This window comes from Lepisma saccharinum, chromosome 21 (assembly GCF_977018435.1).
Source record: "Lepisma saccharinum chromosome 21, izLepSacc3.1, whole genome shotgun sequence".
Taxonomy (NCBI): Eukaryota; Metazoa; Arthropoda; class Insecta; order Zygentoma; family Lepismatidae; genus Lepisma; species Lepisma saccharinum.
In genome coordinates this window covers 19823193-19849031 of record NC_139249.1, presented here as the reverse complement: position 1 = coordinate 19849031, position 25839 = coordinate 19823193, and the positions used below count along the sequence as shown (strand labels likewise).

General features: G+C 39.3%; 1 protein-coding gene across 1 annotated transcript in view; it reads left to right on the top strand.

The window, feature by feature from the left end:
• Positions 1-5364: 5364 nt before the first annotated feature.
• Pdcd4 (Programmed cell death 4) overlaps positions 5365-25839 on the top strand; it is a 68746-nt gene continuing 48271 nt past the window's right edge. The window contains exon 1 of the mRNA XM_083143364.1: positions 5365-5853. Coding sequence (XP_082999490.1) covers positions 5556-5853 — 298 coding nt within the window. The 5' untranslated portion in view covers positions 5365-5555. The remainder of the gene's footprint in view (positions 5854-25839) is intronic.

The following is a 25839-nucleotide window of genomic DNA, read 5'->3' as shown; positions in this document are numbered from 1 at the left end:
CAGATTCGCGCAGTCCGCTGGAGATGTTTCGAAAGTAACCCGACTCTAGAAGTCAAACTAACACGCGATAGAAGAGATGTAAAGGATGATGCCAAACACACCACACAGAGAAGGAGAGAGACAGTGAGAGAGAGGACGGAGGAAAAGCAGAGGTAGAAACGTACGATAAAGAGACGGAAAATATGAAAACAAAGAAGTGGAATGATAGACAGGAGAGGAAAAGAAACAATTAGGAAGAGAGAGAGAGAGAGAGAGAGAGAGAGAGAGAGAGAGAGATTGACACGTTCTTTCAAGTCAAAAGAACATGATTATATAAGTACAACACAAAAATAATCACATGAAGACTCGAAAGCATTCACGTGATGCCTCTCAGGGCATGGGGTAATATCTCTCTTCGTTGTTCAAACCAAATCAAAGTCAAGTTTTCACCAAGAAAAAAATATATTTTTTCTTCTTTGCAAACTAAATACTTATGTGCCTAAGATAAAATCCATTTCACTCAAAGAAATTAAACTTCTTATAATTCAACTTGATCACTCTATTCAAAAAACTCCAAGCCCGAACTCTAAAAACAAGACAAAACACAATCGTAATTTCCATGGTAACAGCTCTTAACAAGATAAGTATATACAGGTCAGTCACTATCCTGACATTATCAGTGATAGGTAAATTACAGAAATTAAGATTAAAGAACAATAAACATTTGTACAAGAGAAAAGGTAATTATAAACAATAAATATTTGTACAAGAGGAAGGTAATTAATAACAATAAATATTAGTGCAATGGGAAAGGACGTGTCAAGATGAAACGATGCCAAAAAGCAGAAAAAAGAAGGTGGAAAGACATACGCAAGAGAGATATGATTGATTTGGTGTTATACGTCCATTTTATGCACAGTAAGGCTAATCGGGACTGGATCTACAGTTTCAAGTGAGATCCGAACCACTATGTGCCTCCACCGGGAATCGAACCCGGGGCTCCTTGATTACAAGTCTACGACGCTACCATTGCGCCATCGAGGAGGCCTTTGGAACGAAATAGAGAGAGAGAGAAAGAGAAAGAGGCGGGGGAGGGGTTCGGCAATAATCGAACACATCAACCCATCCCGTCTTTACTCCAGAAAATTGGGAATCTGAGTGAATTTGTCTTCGACACAGTGACATGTTTGATTTTTATTTATGAAGGCTGCGACAATGACAGTGTACATTTCTTCCTTGCTTTCGAAATTAAATTTCACCCTGAACATTGATGATATGATTTGTCATATTTTCACTTTGCGTATTCTAAAATGAAATTTGACGTGCTTTTCATTATATTTTCCCATTTCCTTGCATTCATGCAAATGTACTTGACCTGCGAGATAGAGAAACAGTTGGATTTGTGTAGACAAGAATTAATCGAATTCCTGATGCATAGCATAATAAATATATTGCAAAGTCATGTAGTAATTTAAGCTAACAGAGTACTGTTATTTTGATACCATTATGTAGTATGTATTAAATAAATACATGCCTCAAGTGAATGTGTTCTTTAATAGTAGCACTTAAGATATTTAAAAAATAAGGCTATTATTTATCCTTGTAGAAACCGTAAATTCTTAACATGGTCATGTTTATTTATTTATTTATTGAGTGTGGTGGAAAATAGGGAGACCAGGTGCAAAGTTAAGGAGTTGGCAGGTAGGCACGTATCTAGAATTAAATTTCGCGGGGGTTCGAATCAAGTATCTCATATGTAATAATAATAATAATAATAATAATAATAATAATAATAAGATGATGATGATGAAGAAGAATATCAATTAAATAATAAAGTAACAATAATGTTTATAATCATGGATTAATAATATCAAAATAATAATTATATTTAAATAGGTTAATTGATAATTATAATTATTATTGTTGTTATTATTGCATGAACAGATGAGGAAAGGTGTGGCTTATGTATAGTTAAGATAATTATCATTTGTATAAAAGCCTGTCCTACCAAAGAAAATAAATATTTTTCTTATTTAATTTTGAACTTTATTAGTTTTTCGAGGGGTTCGGCTCCCCTGAGTCCCCTAAATACGTATTTTTTGACAGGCTAGATTATTAGGTGTGGGGGTCTAAAAATCCACCTTGAACCTGCACATGCTAACTATAGGTTGGATGACTTTATTAAAGACAATTGGGCTTGTTCAAACTACCATGTTCCGTTGTGCCCCCTCGGGTTAATCGCAAGTTAAGTACGGAAATAGGACAACTAGGCGAAGAATGGAAAGAGATTGTAAAAGTATGTGTGCATGTTTTTTATGAAGGTGATATACCAGAATTTGCATCAGCCACTGGCATACACAAGGTAGTGGTGGGATATACACCGCTTGCCCAGCTTTGCTATAATAAAGAAAATTAGAGGTGAAGAAATAAACTGTAGCATAGCACCCATCATAAGTGAAACAAGAAATTTTAAATGAGAGAAATCAACTAGTGAGAAAAGTGTTTGGAACCCTGTTATGTGTAGGAAAACGGAGTGAAATAATATTATCCTATTTTCTTAAAGAAAAATAAGTTCAAAGGGGAGCTTCTGACCCCCATGCCCCCCCCCCCGTAATAAAGAAACAAGCCACAACCAATCTTCCCGCCTGTAATCGTAACGCATGGCGAATTGATACAAACCATGTACTACAATCATCATGGATATTGTATTATGGCTCCATGTACTTTTTCAAGAGGGCATGTACATGAAACGTAACGAATTTTGCAACCCAACAAAATAATATTTGTAGCTTTTCAGGAATTGTCTTTCCAAAATGTACTGATAATGTGAAACTCCCAAAGCTAAACACACAGATAAAGACTTGTTGACCCACTCCTTCTTGCCCCAAAGATATCGCAAGCAGGTTCAAGACCTGCTTCAACTTGTCCAAGCAGGTAGGAACTAAAAATAGAGACACGTGAAACTGAAGACTTTTTCAGCAAAATCCAGTAAATACAGAAAGGTTTTGCTTGACACTGGTAAACCAAAAAGTGTGTTAGATCAGTGTGCGAATGAACAGGGTACTGGGGGGAGGGGGATACCGGGCGTTTACTCCCACAAAAAAGTTCATCCTATCCCTGCCAGGGAGGTTTTTATCCCTCTCAAAGAAAATTGAATTGAAAGCATAGCTACGGTATATAATTTCTTGACTATGGTAAACACACTTCAATGAAAAATCATTCTGGAAACAGTTAATTAGCCTCAATCCAATTGCGTCCTACTTCATGCCTGAAGTTCTATTTTTAAATAGCCCATTGTTTACTTATCTACATTGTCGTTGTGTGCAGAGGTTTTACAAAAGGGAAATGTTTTCAGGATTCTATATGGTTGCTGAGAGCACTATTATTAAAAAGAATGTGGTTTAACATGTTCGCATTGATGGAGGCACATAGTGGTTCGGATCCCACTTTAAACTGTAGGTCCAGTCAATCAATGTTCGCATTGAATTGAACTAGTTTGATAGCACTTTCTTGTGTCTATGAATTGGTGCTATACTGTTTCTAAATTATGTGTAAATGTTATCATAAGATTTAATGACTTAGGATAGGCAATAGTTTAGTTTACTGACTGGTCAGTGGCGTGCCCAAGGGGGGGGGGGAGTTGTAGGGGTCATAACCCTCCCTTTGGTCCAGTATTCCTAAAAAAAAAAGATCGTCCAAGGTAGGTGAAGATGGCAAAATGAGGGCTGACTACCAGAAAAAGTGTAAGTAACCTCTCCCTTTCAAAAATCCTGGGCACGCCACTGTGACTGGTAACATACAAATTTGCACATCCAAAACACCTACCTCCCGAAATGAAATCACAAATACGCCACTACATGTCCCCACCCCCAAAGCAAAAAGCTTAATTCGCACAATGTGTTAGATAGGCTAATTGGAAACCAATAAGTGAAAAATACACAAAGTAATGAATTGATTTTGTTAATTTTTTGAATGATTTGGTTTCTTTTACATTTCTGTCACTTTTGGCTAATCGCATAGACGAGAATGAGTGGTGATCATGGTTGTCCGGAGGGGGGGGGCACGGCCCCCCTGGAAAATGAATGTCCACCTAAAAAGTATATATTTCACACATAATTTCATTTGTCACAATAATTTATGTTAATTATTATAAGGGTGTTGCAGAAACATGATATAATTTCAGACTGAAGCAGTGTTTTTTTTTTGAGGGGGCATCACTATTATGGGGAAAATATGCCTCCTTTGCCCCCTGGAAAAAAATACCTTGATTGCCCCTCCCAAGTTACGCCTTTGCTTCTGCACCTTCAGTTTCTCATTTTTGTGCGGGGATAGCCTATTGACAAATCCCCCCCCCAGATCAGAAGACAACAGTTTATAACTATTTCTTCCAATTATTATGAAATATTGTCTGGACATATATTTTCTATTTAAAATACAATACAAACAATTATAAACACATGACTGATAAATTTTACTTTAAAACTAAAATATAGTACAATGTGACCACGGCACGTATCTAGAAATACATTTCTGGGGGTCCGACCAAGTGTCTCAATAATAATAATAATAATACGTAAATAAAATAATAATATAATTAGAATAATTACATTAAATTAAAATAATACGAATTAAATATGTAAATTAATTAATTTTGTGTTGTTATTATTATATGAATATATAAAAAGATGGTAAAAGAATAGATAAGTATACTAGCCTTACTGTGCATAAAGTGGACTTAAAACACCAATTCAACAACAACAATAGATAAGTATATAACAGAATGTATCTAGCTTACGTGTAGTTAAGATCGCCAAAATTTGTATAAAAGCTACTAACCTGGCAAGGAAATTAATGTCAAATAGATAAAAGAATTGAATATTTATTGAATAACAAAAAGGAGTTAGATCCAATCCTAATAGGCAACAATAATTGTACGGTGATCACTTTTAATTGCCTATTACAATTGACGAAAAGTAAAGTTGCTGAGTAGTAGTGTGCATACATCTTTGGAACTGTTCTTCAAAGCCGTGTGAGCCAGATTCCTTGCCTTGCAATAAGTTCAGCGGAAATAAATAATCATCATCGATTCAAATGCTAAACAATCATATTTTGATTATTTAATTTTAGTACTTGGTAAGTCTTTCGGGAGGTACATACGCCCCCTTCCCCAAAATACGTCATTCTATGTGACTGCTATATCTAATAAAAACAATAATATACAGGAATACAAGTTTGTCGGTAAATAAAAAAACATAACAAAGAACCCAGCCGAGCCCCGCCTGACCAGGAATGGTTGCGGAGGAGGTATGCTTTGTTTACAGCCCTTGGACGCATGCGCACAGCATAGGATGCAACGTCACGTGGCAGGGACTCGGCTCACTCAAAAGCAAAACAAGCGAGGCGAGCTAAAGGGAAGGATCATCTTGGAAGTGTTGCTGGTTCAGCTGTTGTGGTCGGAACATAGTTAGCGCTTTTTTGCCACCTGGCAAGCTGTTACAGGTTCATCCTGTATTACCATCTGTATCACTGTACCTGAGTTGTGTTAGTTACAACCTTAAAAGTCTGAACTTGTGTTAATGATGATGGAAAGTGAGATTCTAAATGGACACCATGGGGAGCCCGATATTCCCGATGCAGTTCAAAATGGCGTTGTCAACGGTGAGAAATCAGGGACTGATGTGCATGAAGGAATAAATGGACTACATACAAATTGTGTTGGTGCTGAACACCGAATCAAGAGGAAGGCTAAAAGACTGATTAAACAACTTAGCAAGGAAGCTGTGCCAAACGGTACTAATGTTGTGCAAATATCGAGGCATTTGAAGAATAGTCGAAGGCCAAGGAATGGATTTGGACGAGGTCTACCGAAAAAAGGTAAGGGAAAAATATCTTGTTTTGTGTTTCAAATGTAAGAATTATTTTTAACGTTTCTCAAATATATCTATTCCGGACGAATCTGCGTGTTATGATGCATTTGTATGTATCTTTACCCTCAAGTATAAAGTGAATAATACTTCGTTCATGAAGAAACGATTTAAAAAATTTAAGTGAAAAGCCGGTAAACTGGAAGAAAAGTGGAGTTAGTGCAGTTCTTTGCGTACAAATGGAATTAATAGGTTCTGTGCAGCGGCTTTCGATTCTGAAGTGCAAATGTTAGTGTATGCCTTATTTTCTTTACTTTTTTTTTAACCTTCGAGCGAGTTCGTGTAGAGCTTAAAATTTAAGCATCTGAAATATAGTAGCTTTATTGAAATGATCTATTGCTATCGAATTCAATGTAATGTATATATTGGCCGGTTTGGCGTTGCTTTTGTGTTGTTTGTGTATTCTTTGTAATTCCTCTTGCGGGGCCAGCCAGCTGGAGTGGTTTCTAGAAAACAGACCAGGCCACGTTGCCAAATGTACATCTTAACACAAACAAGGTAGTTGTACTTACCCTTCATTTCGACTGTTTCAATAAATTACTTGACATTTTAATAAATGAGACATACTAATGTAGAACTTGGCTGAGTGACGGACACGCTTTGATGTAACAACAGAGCATGGGCGGGTGCTGTACCCTCCTGTTCTTGTGGAATGGGTGATCGTTTGCTGGGGCACTGCCGGAGCGGTTAGCAACAAATGATATATTCGTGCTGCATTCGGCATTTTCATTGCAGTATTGCTTTAAGTCCTTTGGGAGTGGTCTTGTTCATTTTTCGGATTTTCCATTGCCTCAATATGCTAATATGCTTTCATTCATAGTCTATAAAATAGTGATTTTATGTGATCTCACCATCCACCCATTCTTGTTATCTTGTCTGCCTTCCAGCAGTTGACACAACCACCCCACAGTAATACTAGTGTCTTGCAGCACTTTTTCTCAGTATAACTGTACTCGTATTGATGAGTGAAGAAAATTTGTAAATAAAGCTGGTGGTAAGAACCTTGCATAGGCCAGCACTTAAGTTGAAAGGCTATATTTAATTGGATGTTGGTGAATTTGGCAATCCGTCATTAGGATAAATGCACATAGAATTGTATGTTTGCCGGAATGTGCTGGCCTAAGAGGCAAGGGGGGGGGAGGAGTGGGGTTCAGTTGCTCCCTAGGCCACACCCATAAGATCTTTGGGTCCCTAAACTTGACATCTAATAAAATTATATAAAATGGAAATTCATATCAAAACTATTCACTGGTCTAGAGCAATTTTTTTTGTTAAATAGAAAATTTGATTACTTACATGTTATATTAATTATTTTACAGATAGTTCTGAACATATGATAAGTTGTACCATTTTTTATCTCTGTGGGACATTATTAGTGTGTGCATTGTGGTGGTTATTGCACCTGTGATGCTGTGTTTTCTATTTTTATCTGCTTTGGCTTTCATGTCTCGTTAACTTCCTACCCATTATATTCCTTCGGATCATGCAAATGTATTTTATGCCTTCTGATGCCACTTGTGAACCAGTGTGTCTCTCTGTAACTGTCCAGTTTTTGCCATGGCCCATGATTCACATTCATATGCAGACAAATGCCTGTAGCAACCTCTTACAGCCAAGTCTATGTCTTGGAGTTTAATAATTGTATTTTAATATTGGTATCATTTCTCCACCTCTTGTCTAAAGAAAGTGAGGAAACAGTACCAAAAGATAACATGGATACGTTAACTAAGGTTCGAACCAGGACCTCTCTTGGAGATGGTGGATTCAGGTTAATTGGAATGACAAGGTGGTGTTCTGTTGCATGTAGTGAATGTGTACATATGTCCAATCTTGGCTGAGATTCTTTTTGTTTTGATTCATGAACCTGTGGTCACTGAAATCACACATTGTTTGTTTATTGTTTTCCATGAAAGATTACAGGTTCAAGTCTTGTGGGGCCCGAGTATTCCTTCCTCAATTTACTCAATTTCGTGCAATCCATTGTTCATTCTCATCACATAGCTGTCGAATATATTTATGTAATTGATTTTATCCTTTACTGTGGGAAGTCAGTGTTTATTGGTGTTCTAGTTAAATTATCGCCTTTGAGAGTTTGGAAGTTTAGTAACTTTTAGATGCATGTTCCACTCGAGTGGGTAGCGCGAGACAGAATTTGCATTCACCTGCAAAATTGAAATAGATTTGCCCTTTTTTATTTCAGTTCTTGGGAATAAAGTGCAGTAAAATTTGGTGAATTTGTGCTTGAGATTGTACATTGCAAGTACTTTTTGTATGTAAGTGACATAGCAATCTGGAATAGGGATGGCCAGATCCGGATCCTGGCGGATCCGAAATCCGGATCCGGTTGGTCCCGGATCCTAAAATTTTCCCAGAACTTTCGGATCCGGATCCAGTACTTTTGGATCCGGATCCGTTTTGCCATCCCACATGCGCTTCTTTGGAAAGTAAGAATGTGCTTATAACATAGGCCTATTGTTACCTGCTAATATATATATATATATATATATATATATATATAATATACATACACACATATATATATAGTGTGTGTGCGCGCGTGCGCGATTTGTAATTAATTAATACACTTACAAGGGAGGTCTTAAGTCTCCCCCTCCGATTTCCATGAAACTTGGCAGGTGTATAGAGGCCCCAACCCTCAAATGTCAAGATGAGGAGAAATTGAAGTGGGGATCTGACCCCGAAACTACGTAAATATGGCATAGGAAGAAACAGGGGGCATAGGGCCTCTCTATACACCTGCCAAGTTTCATGAAAATCGGATGAGGACACAGGGGTCAGATTCTTACTTCAATTTGTCCTCATCTTGACATTTGAGGGGATTTTGCCCCCTAAAACAGTTTTTTTTTTAGCTGAAAAAATAAAACACGCATTTCTTCCATTGGGCCCCACTATACACCTGCCAAGTTTTATGGAAATCGGAGGGACACAGGGGTCAGATCCTCACTTCAATTTGTCCTCATCTTGACATTTGAGGGGGTTTTGCCCCATAAAACCGTTTTTTAGCTGAAACAAAAAAAACACTATTTCTTCATTTGGGCCCGTTTATACACACACCTGACAAGTATCATGGAAATCAGAGGGGGAAACAGGGATCCTGACTTCAATTTGTCCTCATCTTGACATTTGAGGGGATTTTGCCCCCTAAAACTGTATGTTAGCTGAAACAAAAAAAAAAAAAAAAACACGTAATTCTTCCTTTGGGCCCCACTATACTGCCAAATTTCATGGAAATCGGAGGGGGACACTTAGATAACCTCCCTTGTTAGTCTTACACTTTGTAATTATTTAACACTGCATATATTATAATGTTTTATTTTAGTTTGTAAAACTGTAACTGTAGAACAATTGTATAATTTTTGTATAACATTTCTATCTTGTTATATATGTTAAAGGTTTCATCCTGGAATGGAATGTCTCACATTTATGTGTGTTTTCATTTCCAATACATTCGAATGAATACATATTCGTTTCAAAGGCATTTACACCTCTGACATTTGTGCACGAGTGTGTTAGCCGATGGGTAGCAAAGTATTTTAGGAACAACACTTGAAAAAAATTCTTCTAGGACTAATGAAAAATTTCTTTGTAATCGAAGATCATAATACCTTTTAAGGTGTGGTAATATTATAATGGGATTGAGATACGAAACTCTCGGATCCGGATCCAGATCCGAAACTTTCAGACCCGGATCCGGATCCAGAACCGAAACTTTCAGACCCGGATCCAGAATTTTCGGATCCGGATCCAGATCCGTAACTTTTGGATCCGGATTTTTCGGATCCGGATCCGTTTGGCCATCCCTAATCTGGAATCTTAATGCACTTTGCTCAGGTTATCTTTCTGTTTCGAACGTCAGCAACTGTTTACAGCAGTGGTTCCCGAAGTGTGTGCCGTGGTGCTCTGGGGTGGTGTGGCTGGCTTACAGGGGTGCTACGAAATGCAAAATGTGTCCAATAATTACAATTGTAAATTCAATCATTGATGTGATATTTCAAAATATGTGCTTATTTAATACTTTTTACATACACAATGTTTCTGAATTTAACCATACTAACTGAGCATTGCAAGTGTTAGATAAGCCTACAATCTGACTTTGGCACCACATAAAATTCTTGAAATACTAAAGGGTGCCTTGAAATTTAAAAGTTTGGGAACCCCAGATTTACAGAATTATGTGACACCAACTAGTTAGTGTAGGGCTTTGGATTGTGAAAAAACTCTAGCCGACATCTGTGGCAGAGTAATTAGCATGGAATGCTATGATTCCAGGGGTTACGGGTTCGAATCCTGGCATGGGCAAGGTGGTGGTTGCAAGTGTCCCTTCATCAATCATGACTTAATCTTCATATTCGCATTTAGCCAAAAAATGACAGAGAAGTTAACTCATTTTTTTCACACACATTCAGAACTACTACTTTTTTTTCCCATACACAAACCTCTTTTTGAATGTTCGTCAGAACCTTTGAGTTAAATTGTTTGTTGTCGAAAATCATCTTTGAAACTTGCCCTTCTGTTTTTCTAACAATGTCAACTAGTATTTAGATAGCAAAATTTTAGGGTTCTAAATCCATGTGGAAATCTTAGAATGGCGTGAACATGTAGATACACAACATGTAACCTCACAGATGATTTTGTGGGATTTCAATGCCAGTGCTTCGTCAGCCTTCAGAAATTGTTTCGAGAGTGTACTACCTACATGAGACACTTGACTCCCAAAAGGGGGAGGCTAGTACTTTTCATAATAAGATTTTTAACAAACGTATAACACCAACTAGTTTGTTTCGGACCTTACTAGGAACATCTTGAAGTCCAAAGTTCTGTGTTTCTTGATGGCATGATGAGTAGCATAGTTTGTTCCTCTGTATTTTAATATGGTGTTATGTTTCTATTGAGCACCTTACCTTAGACATGTTCTCCCACAACCTCCTGCTCTCAGCAGTTCACACCAAAGTGAATTTGTTGGTGTAAGAAACAGGCAAATTTCAAGAAATGTTAGATGAAGAAGAGTATCAAGAATATGTATTTTAATATACACCAAATCCTGTTACATTTCAGATAATAGTAGTTAAGTCTCCATTGTTTCAATATATATATATACATACATTAGAGGAGTGGTATTGACATTTTTTCTGCTTCTGCGATTAGTGGATAATAAGTAATTTTTTTCAGACAGTATTTCTGATTTAGTATATCTGATAAGTAGTGTTGAGCTGATGTATCGGTTTGGATTTTATTTACCGATACCAGCCAATACTTCTCTGGCAGTTCGATTATTCGTGAGGTCCGAAATAATACCACGTGACACTTGCATGGAGCCTAATTATCATGGAAGTTATGCAAAACTCAAAAGTTTCCATTAATGTTGGACCATTATTATGTTGAAAAAAAATATTTTGTGATTACATAATGGGCATTTTTTTATATTCTAATGTATTTTTTTAAAATTTTAAAGCAAAACTGGTAAATTGATGCTTGTTGTTGGAGTGCAATATTCACCCACTAATATTAATAAATATTTTGAACAATTTTCAAGCAGCAGTATCAGTTCAAACTGCTATCAGCTCAGTCTTACTGTTAACTGCTGATACAACTCTACCTATTGTGTAACAGTTCATCCACTAATCTTGTCCCTCTTTGTTTCTTGATGAATGTACCTACTATTATTTTTTTGTTACATGCATAGTTGTTACCTAATTATGTTCAGAGCCTACTTTACATGGGAGCACTTTTTTTAAAAAAAAATCAGGTTTTGCTTTCAGAAAAGAAAGGTTTGAGATTGATATCAAGGCTTGGCTATGGGGAGTGTAATGTATATTAATTCCATTTACACTGGCTGCTATTGCAACTAAGAAATGTGGGACAATCACTGTGAAGATAGTTTTAGTTTTTTTAATCTTGCACTACTTGCATTGCTCATATTGAGATAATACATTTGAGTCCTTTGATGCCCGTAGGTTAGAAACCTTCCACGTTGTTAATTTAATATATTTTTTTCAGATCTCTTTCAGTTTCACAGTATTAACTGATTGGTGCTGTATATGTGTAATTCTTACGTGCCACATCTACTAAAGCATGACCTAGGTTACAGCAAATATTGTTTTTGTGTGTCGAAAGCTACTATGCACACACACTGACTTTGATTGGTTTAATTTTAAGATATCTGGTTTGTATTGATGTTGGAGAATTTATTAGTTTTGTCTACATCTCACCTATAACAGAGCTTTTGCTCAAATTACAATAGGCATACATAGGATGATAGAAATTCATACATACGGATTAGAGCAATACACAGTTGCATAAAGTATATGATTATACTCTGTGCACAAAATAATTCTAACAGAAGAATAATTCACACACCCACTACCTCACAATCATATTCTCCCCAGTTGAGACATATAGTGGTTCAGATTCTACCTTAAACAAGTCCAGTCCCAGTTAGCCTTTCCGTGCATAAAGTGGACTCAAATAATTAGATTATCGTTTCTGTTCCACATATGAATATGATGTAAGTATCAGTAGTGATGGTTTGGAAATCAATGATGGTTTCCAAAATGTAATACTTTTGTGTCCATGCATTATGTTGCATACTAGTAACAACACATGAAAGTGGAGTTGTTATTTCGGTGATGGGGGCAGTGCTTGAAGTTCAGAGTTAAGCAGTCTTGAGTCTTGGGGGTAAGCTGAGGGGATGCTTCTGTGGTTTAATATATTGACAATAAGACAGCAAGGGGGTTCTGTGCGTATATTTAGCTCCCTGGGGGATACCCCTATCTCACTTCCAGCACTATGTGGGGAGCAAGAGCATACTCAGGATATTACATAGGAGGATGGGGGGGTACACAACGAAATGGCTATTTCGTAATTATCATTCGTAAGCTTAGTTTTAAAGGCTGTTCAAGGACAAGAAAGAAAATTGGGGGTCATTTAAAGGTTTTGCTTTTACCTTTTCTCGAGTTAGGCCTATATACTACTTGCATTTGAAAATGTTGCTTTTCTCAATTTCTGAAGGAGCTATATCCCGCCATCAGCTCCCCAGTTGCGCACGCCAGTGTGTACATTCATTACTTACGTATGTCAGTTTAGATAATGCAAAGCCGATAAATTGAAAATTAACTCTGCGCTATTTACGTTTTTGAACATGCAAGATATTCAGTATGGTGGAAGAGGCGCTGTGAAGGATTTCTTCAGAGTTTTTTAGAGGTCGATGTATAGGCAAGTTTTACAACAAACTAAGTCAGGCCTTTGTGCAATACTTTCGACGAAGGGTGCGTTGGAAGGAAGTGAACATACACTCAGTGTTTTATTTCAGGATTTTATTTCGGGGGTGCTTATACCTTATCAGCATAGGCGTCGCCAGAAATTTTTGTAGAGGAGCAGGCCACTGATAAAATTTTATTAGTACAAATAATAATGAAAATAATTATTACCACGGTTATTATTGTCATTTAACTATTATTAAGTTATTAAAATTAAACCAATCAATCCAAATTTAGTATTATTTTTTATATAAGTGAGTGAATATCCCACACAAATGTTGTCCATTATTTTTCTTACATTTTGTACAGTTAATGTATTTTGTTACTAACTTTTACACATTCCGTTAAAAAAAAGGCTTTAAAAGTTAGGGCCAAATTTTACCCATAAAGTTTATATTGTTTGACCTCTCACGAAGAAAACTGCGCATTTTGAGAGTTGCGGATCAATTTATTCTTAAAGGGTAGAATATAACCTGGTCTGGTTCCTCTATTATACACTAAACCTTTTTTGATCTAATGTTTAATTCTACTAAGTAAAATTAATTACCACTATACACTATTTAAAATATATATTTGTAGGTTATCGGGGGGGAGCTTCAGCCCCCTTAGCCCTCCCCCTGGCTACGTGCCTGATCAGTGGTAACTTTGTTTTATAGTAATCATATTCGTCGTAATCTGTACTTGTTTGCAAGCATTGCCGATCTCTTTACTGCCATTTTGTACCAACACTTCCGCGCTTGAGCCACGGGAATTTAACCCCTCCCTTCCTGATCAATGCCTCTCGGCGCTTTTTCCTTTGTTGACCTGGGTCAACGTTGAATTGCGTGTGGTTGTAGTGGGGGAGGAATACTGACAGAGATGCCTGTTTGACAGATTGTTCCGTCAATTCGTTCCGGAGAAACAAACAAATCTTTTACCTAGAGCGTGACCCCTTTGTGTTTGCGTGGGAGGAAGCTGTCTTTGTTTGCAACGAGGTTTTCCTCCTAGCAGAGTATTTTGAGACAATTTTGTACTCTTGTCTGATGTTTTCCGAAACCCCTCTGGGGAAACCATGGCAACGTTGCAAGCGCAACCCCGACGACTCTCGCCTCCCCCTCAGCGGTGGTGATTTCTTTCTTCTAACCCTTACTGGTGCTGAGTTGCCAGATGGTGCTGCGGTGGGGTTTAAATGCAGGGTGGAAGTGGTACGTGAGTCTCAGAGCATATACGGGGTTCCCACTGACCTCGAAATCGAAAAGTCCGTAGAGCCAGGGAAATTTTGTAAAAATGTTCAAAACCCAGGAATGGCAACTGGAAACAACCCGTTGAATGAACTTAGCCTGATTTAAATGCACATTTGAAGGCAATCCTTATTTATTGATATGTTAAAACCAGCATAGAGTGATCTGGAAGAGCCAGGGAAATCGATTTTGCAAAATGGGTAGGGTCCGAACCAAGTGTCCGAATAAAGGTACTTGTATTGGATTAAATGGAGTAATTCCCCTTGGTAATAATAATAACGTTTATAAATAATAGGTTAACAAGATTAATGTCTGTTGTGTAATAATAGTAAAACAGGCGAAATTATTATTATTACATATAAAAGGATAGATATAACATTATCTAGCTTATGCCTAGTTAAGATTATAAAGATTTGTATTAAACCAACTGTTCTACCAAAGCTATTGTCAAACATTTTAAAAGTGGATTATTTATGGGATACCAAGAAGGTTGTTGGGTCTAGTCGATGGAAAGTGAAGTCCCTGATCATTACTTTACACGTATTATTAGTAGTAGTGTATCCACAAATTTTCGCAGGCACACAACGTAGGATATAAATAAACTTCATATTATACAACAGCAAACAAGCATGTTGCTTATTTAATTTCGACTTGGTAACTTTTTGGGGGTAGTGTCCGGACCCCCCTGGTTCCCCCCACTAAATACGTCCTTAGAACCCTGGTTCATTGCCTCTTGAAGGGCAATGTCGAGTCCTAAAAGAGTCCAGAGTGCACGTGTTTCATACGTTTGTTGTGATGTCTCGGGATTTGTACAATCCGTGACCAGGCACGTATCTAGAAATATATTTCTTGTGTGTGGGGGAGGTCCGTCCGAACCATGTGTCTCAATAATAATAATATAAATGTTTGAATTAAAATAATTGTTATAATTAAATTAAATATTAATTGAAATAAGTAAATTTATTAATATTGCATTCTTATTGTTACATAAATAAGTAAAAACATGTTATAAAACCTGTACAGTACATAACATGTTTTTATCTCGCTTGCATGCACTTAAGATTCCCAAAATTTGTATAAAAGCAAGGAAATTAATGTCAAATAGATAAGGAATTGAATATTTATCGAATAATAAAGAAAGGATGTTAGATCCAGTTGACGAAAAGTAAAGTTTCTGATTAATATTTTATGCATAATATCATGAGTAATAGTGTGGATAAATCTTCTTTGGTACTGTCCTTCAAAGCAGTATGATGCAACTATAATAGCTAAATAATAATATTTGCCATATCATAATACTTGCCTTCAAAGTCCATAGGAAATTAATAACAATATTGTGCTGAAAAGTAAATTTTCAATTATTTTAGTTTAGTACTTGGTAAGTCTTTCGAGGGGGGGGGGGGTTGTCCGGACCCCATGGACCCTTCCCCTAAATAAGTCCTTGTCAGTGACTTATAAAGTCTCGTGTCATGGTGAAGCGTGTGCAAGCAGCGTATTAATAAAGTAGGAATGCGCAAAATAAGCCGTTTCAGAACCACCTCTATTCTTCTTTGTAGCTTTTGGACTTTTAACCACTGTTATTTAACAGTGGTTAAAAGTCCAAAAACTAGAATCACCTCTATTCTGTTTGCAATTGCAAACAATTGCCTTTTTTAAAAATCAAAACAATAACAATTTCGATAAGCATGGTGTTTTATCAACAGGACGCTCCATTGTTCAGGACCGTAGCAGAAATTGATTATGGTGAAGGCCTCCACTGATAACCAAGTGGAATGTTCTGTTGCGCACACACTTATTTGTATACGCAGTAGCATGCCCGTTGTGGCCATAAGGCAGGGGATGTGACTAGCCAGTACCATGCTTTGCCGCTTTTTGGAATTAGGGACACCGTCAACTCTCTTGGGTATGCGCTATTATAGATGGTCACAATTGATACATTACGCCGTACCAGGAAATAAGCCGGCTCGGTGGTCGACTTTTGGAATCTCCACCAAAGTTTCCGGGTTCGAGTCCCGTCCTGGACGTGGGTATTGTTTGCGAGAGCCCATTTATCATTCTCATCGTCGCGATTTACAAAATGTGACAAAGCCAATAACAAAAGTAGAAGTATAGTGCACCAGCAAATGAAGAGTTACACTACATTGATTCTTCTGACCAAGAAAATCAAAGAATACTATGGAGAGAGATTTTGCAAGATGAGAACAGATTCAACCTGCCCGTGGTTTTTAATGCTATGAAGCAGTTGCATTTTCTACACACGGTTTGCGCGTAAGTATTCGTGCAAGAAGGAAGGTGACCCAAGTTTGAATGCCGGAGGAAAGCTGCAAAAAGCCGGCAGTTCATATCCAGAGCACTGTAGCCGGTTCGTTTAGCGAGCTTGTTTTCCCGGCGCGTCCAGGAAAGATCGGGCCTGGCTCTATCACGTTCGCGGGGCGCGAGGAGTGGATGTTCAGGTAGCATCTGGTCAAACCGGTTGTGGTAATTCTCCTTGTAACCTCCGTGGGTGGACCGCCTCGCGTGCAGACGAGACGCGAGATTGGGGTCAAGACGGCTTCCAGAAGAGCTTCGGGTTGTCTAGCTTCCGGGGGAGCATTCACAAGCGGTTCATCTAGTTTGGGGTGGGCGTGGTACCATATGTAGAGCTTGTGTTTTGTTATTTTGCACTTTTGAAGCCAATCGTGACGGTAGTATGTCTCAGATGATTAAATTTTAATGGGCGCTTGAGAAAGGAATGACCACTCAGGATTCGAACCCGGGACATTCAATGGCGTTATTACTAGTCAAACACTCGATGTACTTGACCACGCGGACTTGTGCTATTTACGGTGTCCCCCCTTTTTTTTTTTAGCATTTAAAGAACTGTCGCCTGCTATGTTTATTAATTTTGTAATTGTATAAAGGACATCAAGCCTTTAAAATATTTTGGGGGAGCTTTCGGACCGACAGTGTAAATTTGACAGCTTTTGGTTAATTGTCGATTTTTTTTATTGAGGTGCTTTATTTTACATCTCTTTTCTGGCACCTATGGCCAATCGCGAAGATGAGGATGAATGATCAGTATAACCATATGCAAGGTGTAAGAGTGTAAAAAAGATGGCTTTGATTTGGAAAAAAGGGGCGTGGCTAAGAAATACCGGAGGTCGGAGGAAAGAAAGCCTCGTGTGGGTACTTCACTTCCCACTGATTAGCTGAGGTTAAAGCACTTTGAGTGTTGAAAGGGGTCATCTCGGAATGGAACAAAGTGCAGGGAGTAGTTAGTTGTTTTGTAGTGGTTTAGTATTTTAAGTTTTTATGTAGTGTATTTAGTTGGGATTTTTAGTTAAAGCACAGCACTCTTTGTTCTATTCTGAGATAGGTCTTTTGGGGGGGGAATTAATATTAACATAAAATTACTATAATCTCCCTTTGGTTAAATAGAGTGTAAGGAAGTCTTAGTTATGTAAAGATTTAATTGTTTTTTTATTATTTATTGTATGTTTATATTCTTATAATCATCACTTATGTAGTCTCAAGCCCTTCAGACATTATGTTGTCAAATAAACCTCTTTACTATAAAGTCTTTTATGCATAATTCCTCTAAACCTACAATTTTACGGCTTAAGCCTTCCACTGCCATATATTTATATTTCTGCTAGGTTAATGTACCGACTTAAGATGCAAACCTTGTGTCCTAATGAAGGACAATATTTCTTAGTGAATAATTTTAAAGGACGTGCAATGAGAAGCTGGTCATATCAGATGGATTAGATAAAGAGACAGTCACAAATACATATGGACAAGACACAAGCCCGACAGAGCATTATGCTGGCTGTGAGTCCATACGCCAGAGCCTCGTTAGTCTACAAAATAGTCCAGAGTGTATGTGGAATAGAGACTGGGTCTATACTCTGTCCCAGCTAACTGAAGCAGGCAAACGAGAACAAGTCTCTGCGGAAGTAGTGACGCGAGACGGCTCCACCAATGATGACGCGAGAGGAACGGAATTGTGTGGAGTGGGGGCAAGCTTCCCAGCAGTGTGCACTGCTTCGCTATGGTCACTCGATTTCCCTAGCTTCTATGACGCTATGCTATACCTTGCTTCACAGTTAGCTGAGACGGTATAATGTAACATGTGCCATACTATTTTTGTTAATATTGTTATTGATTGATTTGCTTTATTTTACTTGGCTTTTCTGCCGCTTTTGGCTAATCTCGAAGATGAGAATGAGTGATGATGGCATGATGAAATTGATGAAGGCACACTCACTACGAGCACCCAAGCTAACCATTCCGCCACGGAGGCTGACTAACTTTACATTCTTATGAAATGTTGTGTACTGGACAGTAGTATGCATTCAGTTATGGACCACATGTATGGAAAGCTTTCCACACCCAGTTTTTATCTTATGATTTTCAGATGTCATGGATAGGATAAGAAGTTCCTAGCCAGTTGAGTATATTGCATTTTTTACTCCGGTTTTGTAATAAGTGTTTCGTCATGCCGTTCTGGAGCAGTGGTCGTTTAATAAATTTCATAGCCTGTCTCTATTGGGCGTCATAGCAGTCCCCCTGTGTAGTGCTGGCCGCCTAATGTCATCTTGAGACGTGACAAGAAATCCGTGCTCGGAGATTAAAGTTTTCCTGGCTCACGATCACACGTGCGTCCACTGTGCGTGTTGGGAGTGTTGCGTGGGCACACGCAAGACTAGCACTTCCTTTGTTCTTTACTGGTGAAGAAAGCCAGCTTTATGCATATGGTATAATCAGCTTTGAGACGGATCATCATTGCTGTTGCCCTCAAAGGTAACCGAAGGTTGTACCTTTGTGTTAAAAGTGTCAACCTCTTCCATTTTGGACACCATGTACACTGCATTCTTGCAAGTAGATGAGGCTCGGGCGCCTGACTCAGGATACGGGGGGGGGGGGGGGGTTATATGTGGTTGTCCGTCGTCATTCATCCCCATTGTCGCTATTAGCCAAAAGTAGGACGTAAACACAACCAATCAGCTAGGCGGTTTCAGCACTCGTGTAAGGTGTACTCAGTGGCGTTTTCGAAAAGGAGGGACTATGTACACTTTTTCTGGTAGTCAGCCTTCATTTTGCCATCTTATAAGTTCTTTCTTTAGGAATACTAGGCCAAAGTTGGTGTTATGACACCCACCAACTCCCCTTTGGCACGCCACTGGGTGTACTGAACTATTAGTAGCGCTACTGCTGCGAGAGTTGTTAATGGGAGTAAAGTCTTAATATAGTTTTTTTTTTTAAGTGTTTTAGTGTCTATACTTTGTGTTATTTTTAGTCGATGTAGCCTATGACACACCTGGATAGTTTTTTTCTGTTTTCCCCTTGTAATAAGTAGCTAACGTTTATGTATATGAGGAACTTTTTATGTAATCATCTTGCATCCTCATTTCGCGATTAGTCGAAATTGACTGATAAATGATGGCAAATGAATTAATTATTCATGCTCATCATTTCAGCGATTAATACAGAGAACGTAAGAATAAGAAAAATGCAACAATGTCCTAAAGATTTGAAATAAATTATAAAATAACAGATTATATGCAATACAATTACGAAATTATACAGAAAAATGTCTTATTACCAGAAAATTGAAGAAATATGTTGTAAGAACTTCCGTAAAATATGTCATAATATGCCTTATCGAGTTAATATATTTCGCCTGATTTTCATCAGATACGTAAAGATCTCACCTCAGTATTCGATCCAATGCCAAATAAAAAATGTTATAAAGTCCCGGGCCGTAATGATGATATACCCATAATTGAGGCATATTGCAATAGAGAAGAAGTTTTAAAGATAAATCTGAAACTAGCATTTTAATGTAATACTACAAATAACAGTAAGAAATGGGGAAAAACACGAATGTTTTGCATTGCAGCACAATGGTTTAAACTGATTAACTGAAGGCTATATAAGTTTTGATTTGTATTTGGTTGAAGTCATCTTTAAGATCAGATCGACTAATCGGCACTGGGCGTACGGTTTAAAGCCTCCACCAGTATACCCCCGACTACAGCCCTGGGTAGAGATTAATCTTTACCACATCGGGTATTTGTTTCCAGGTGGATCAAACAGACAATGCCTTGGTCTAGTTTCCTGATCGTCGGATTGCGCGGTGGTAGTGCAAGGGGGTACTTAACTCGTTTCTAATCGTGACCGCTGATTGCATGTCGACACTCTGGGAATGTGGAGCGTGGCCTATTCTGGTGACTTGAAGGGCGATGAACTGAACGCTGATTAGGAACCGACAAGGCATTGTCGCTGTACGCGCTGTTGTTGGCGTGCGTGCGTAGGCGCTGGCAAGGCACGCGTTTCTCCATGCTTTCCTGGTTGCAGTGCCAACGGCATGGCAGCATCCGAAACTGCGTTGCCTGCCCGTAGATTACATCAGCTTGTGTTCTGCATAATACGTAGGCAATGTAAACTACACCCAAGAAGTAACGTAATTTTGAAAGGAAACTGTCATTTTGAATCTTGTTTTGGATGATATGAGATTGACCACAAAGAACAAACGCCCCCATTTCCAGGTCGGGAATCGAACCTGAAAACTGCGATTCGAGACGGAAAATGGACCACTTAGCGCTCTCGGCTCCCGAGCTTACGCCAACCATTTTGCTTCATATCCAGATGAAAACAATCCCATTTGAAACTAAATATAAAAATCTCCCATTCTCTCACCACTACGCTTCGTCGATGTCGTAGTGGTAAAGCCGTCGCGGTGTAGTAAGGGGTTCCGAATTCGATACCTGACGGAGGCACCTAGTTGTTCGGACCCCACTTTATACTGTGGGTCCAGTCCCGATTAGCCTACCTACTCATCCTCATCTTCGCAATTAGCAAGAAGCGAGGTAAAATAAATCAAATCGATCAAGCTATTATACATTAATGTTCGGCAAGGGGTATCTGGTGTGGGTTGAAGGAAATTCAGCGTGTCTTTCAACGGCAATTTACTCTTGATTTTCCTCACTGGCAGCCATAAGTGTGGTGCCAAATGTGAAAATTCAAATAGGAGTAAGTAGTCATACCCCATAATAGTGCAAGAATATACATACAGAAGTTGGTTCTTTGTAATGTAGAAGAAATTTCGTAGAAGAGTAACATCGCGCGGAACATACTTCCTCAATGTGCAGAGAGAGAGAAGGGGAGTTCAGCTGTAACCACTCCCCTTCCAGACCGGCAAGGAAATTCAGGAGCAGCAGAATATAATCCGTCCCGGGTGAATGACGTCCGCAGTGAAGCTTGGATGAAGGGCAATGCCTTGATGGGTGAGGACGTTACTTCAGTTAACCAAAGTTGTTGCGTAGATCTGTTAGCTGGTTTACAGTAGCGGTCCGAAATTTTGAGGGTGTGGGGACGAATTAGTTTACTGTAGCGTGATTAGATTTGTTTTGGGTTGGCAAAAGGGCGACCTGAGTATCAGATGGGTTTTTGTTTCCATGGTCATTGCTGCTACGTTGCCTCTTTCTGTCCTTTATTCTTTCGTGAGAGGGAGAGAGAAAGCAAGGAAAGAGAAGGGCCTCTAGTTCTGTCTGGTAGGGATGCTAGTTTACGTTATCTGAAAAGTTATTATGTAGACATTTTAGGCGGGCTAGTGACCTCTCCAGCGTGGTCAGTAGCCCGCCAGTGTCCGAATCTATTTTAAAAAATAGATTGGGCCATCATGCATCTCAGTTATTTTTTTTAATATTTGCTTCATCTCGCACATCAAAGGGATTTTTAGCAGGGAATGATTCCAAGAAAAGATGATGATGTCGGCCGGTTGATAAGCGGATCGTCGAGTTTAAGTCCACTTTATGCACAGAAAGGCTAATCGGGACTAGACCTACAGTTTAAAAGTGGAATCTGAACTACTATGTGCCTCCGCCGGATATCGAGCAGGGGATCGGAAGATCTGGAGGTTGCAGTGAAATACGTCACTCTTTATGCTGAGAACGTTGCGTGAATGAAATCTCTTATTTTTATATGCCAAGAACATCCTTGGCTATTGATTATGTTAATATACATTTTATTAACCTTTTGGTTGCAGTTTGGAATCGTTATATTTGGAATATATATATATATTGCTTGCAGGTGACTGGCGTACGCAGGATTTTTTTTTCGGAGGGGGCTGGAATTCTAAAAGTGGGCATCACGTATCTGGTTTCCAGAGGAAGGATAAACTATAAAATATTTTACAATTACACTTTTAGCCTTTGTTTTAAATATTCAAAGAGAAAAATGATATTCGAGGATCACCCCCTTGCGTACGTCAGTGTTGCAGGTAGTGTGGCGAAGTTAGATTTGAGAATCGCCTTGCATATGCGCACAAGGATGCTCCGAAAATATTGCAATACATTACCTGCACCCCTCTTCGAAACAGTCGATCCATATCCAATACGTTCGTTGAAGCTGAGGCCAGGCCATTTATGAAATTCTGGTGCCAATCTACATTTCAAATCGTTGCATAGGTAACCGGGGGTATGACTCATCGCATCAAACTCAAAACACCTTATTCAAGCGCCTTATTTCATCTGACGTAAGCGTGAAATGCTTTCGTGGTTAGGTTTAAATTGAATCTCTTAACATAAATACACTAAATTCAGCGTAACAACAAAAGCATTTAGCCGGACGTCAGAAGACGAAGTACACGCTTGATCAAGAAGGTGTTAGACTTTGGTGTGATAAGTGAGACCCTTGACATGTATGCCTTGTTCCACAAGACGCAGTGGCCTTGTAATCAAGGGGTCCCGGTTTCGATGCCCGGTGGAGGCACATAGTGGTTCGGATGCCAGTTTAAACTGTAGGTCCAGTCCCGATTAGCCTATCTGTGCACAAAGGGGACTTAAAAAATAACAAGTCAGTCAATCACAAGACGCAGTGAAGTTTGTGTGTGCTGTGTTGTCTTCGCATAAATGTGCATTTTTCTTCACTGACCATAATTGTATGGAATACCGATACAAGTCGTGCTCAGACATTATCGGTTTGATGTTTTTCTTCGCTCGCACAGTGCACAGCGAGTGTTATTGGTCCTATTTCCTAGCGAGAGAGAGAGATTGTTTGGCTTATCGAGAAGTGACTGTTCAGTCTCTCAAGAAACAATAGAATGAGTCACCGTTTGATCTCCTTGGATGTCCTTGGGATTTGCTTTAAGATTGTACTTTCCTGGGACTAATTTTGTAGCGATGTGGCATGATAACGCCATGCTGATGCCATGATAAATATTGTGCAGAAGGATGACTGCGTCAGCATTCAACATGTGGACAATATTATATTCAGCAATGGCTTGAGATTGCGAACGTTTTTATGCAATTTCCCTCGACAAGAGAGGTGAACTGCCGACTTGGGTGGTCGACTCGCGAAGCCTCTAGAAAGCTTTCGGGTTCAAGTCCCGTCCTCGTAATTCACCTTAATTTTTGCGATTGGCTTGAAGATGCAGAAACGACCTGAAATGAAAGTAATTCAAATATAACCAAAGAAAAGCCACTTGTTACATTCCGATAAGTCGTGAACTGGTAACGCACAATCTCATTTGCATAATATTAACGCCGCAGACGCGCTTGCACTTCAAACATGATTCTGCTTATTTTACGTCGCTTTTTATGCACGTATGGCTAATCGCTACAATGGTTATGAATGGCGAGTAGACGACAGGGATGATGGGACAATAACAAACCCACTCAGATGATTATATTATATTATAGTGACAGTGAGTCCAGGCGCCACAGCCTAATTAGCTTGAAAAAATGCGTCGCAGGGTGTAACACTTGAAATAGAGGTTGATGTTTGAGTGCGTTCAGCCGAGGTCACCTTCTTACACCCAAATTGCAACATGAAGGGTAATTTATACCCTAGAATAGAGTGCACATCCGTGTTCAATATTTGAGTGCACTTCGACAGAAGTGAAATAAACTTGCACTGCGCCATACGAGAAACCGAACCCCCCCCTCCCTTCCTGGGCATCCCCGATTGTGTAGTGGTAACGATGCCGTCTTGTAATAAAGGGGTCCCGGGTTTGATTCCCGGTTGGAAGCACACGGTGGTTTGAACCCCACTTTCAACTGTAGGTCCAGTCCCGATTAGCCTTTTCGTGCATACAGTGGACTGAAACATTCGTGTATTCCTTCCCCGCATCCATTCCTTAATGTGATAATGTGAACGAACACAGTTTTACATCATAACGTGAGCGTAACTTGAGTTTTCATCCCATAATAATGCGTCGAGGATTATTTACTAAATAACTTACATTTGCGAAATGATGATTATTACACGTTATTATTGCTCCTCATGTCCCAGGATGATCGCAATAGTATCCTTGTAATTTTTAATAAACCTGAGTGGGGGGAGACAATGCCCCTCTACCCCAGCAAAGCTACGCCTATGTATTTCTGAAGCTATAATGAATGACTTGTGGTTCGGTTCCCTTGGACGCATATTGTTGGGAATGTTTATCTTCCGGGGTGGTCTAGTCTAGGGCGTCAGACTGCTACGCGGGAAACCCAGGGTGGGTGATGTAAGGTCGGAATTTTCCGGGCCTTTTCCCCGAAAGCAGCTCGGAGCTTCACCCAACACTCAAATCGATGGCTAGCTGTGGTAAGGGCGACCGGACCGTGGTGCTGATCACATCACATCCAAAGTGGTCGAGATCGAGAATGTGTGGGGCTCAACCCCCCACATCCCATAATGTGCCTTCATAGCACGGTACTATATGCACGCGGTACTACATCCCTGCCTTACTTACATTCATTGTTACCTTTGTTCAGTGTCTACAGAGAGAATTCGTCATGCGAACATTCTGTATACATGTATTCATTCCACTCCAAGGGAGAACCGGCTGTACAGATCCCAATCTGATGGACACTGCATGGCCATTTGTATGTATTTGGATTCTGGTGGCTTCGTTTTGAAAGGGAACAGGTTGAACGTTGACCCCTAGGTGTTGGCTGATCTCAGGAGTGGACGTCCGTCCAATCCCGGCTGCCAGCGGACAATCAGCGCACTTTCACCGCCGAGCCTTGACACGGTTCGGCCGAACGTGCGCCAAGAAGGACGTGCTCGTTGCCCGGTCGTTCCCCTCTCGGGATGACGTAACTCATGAGAAAATGGAGCTTTCTCTCCCTTCCGACCATATAATCTGCGGCATCATTGGACCACGCTTTTATGTAACTTTGCGTGAGGTAATGCTCCCTCCCTCTCAGAAGATGCCGAATGCACAACGTGGCTTGGTTTTTGTTCGTAGGAGAGTGGATCGTTCGTATACGATTGCATATGAAGCTCGTGGATAATATTTTTGAAACTTATGGGTCGGCTGGACGTTTGACCCACGTCAGCGAAACCATTTTTGAATTTCCTCTCCTTTTGAAGAACCAACGAGGCTCTGGCGTCTGGAGTGTCCCTTTACAGTCTCAACTTTTAACATTGGTAAGGAGATTTTAATTCTTAGAGACAAGTGTTTAGTTA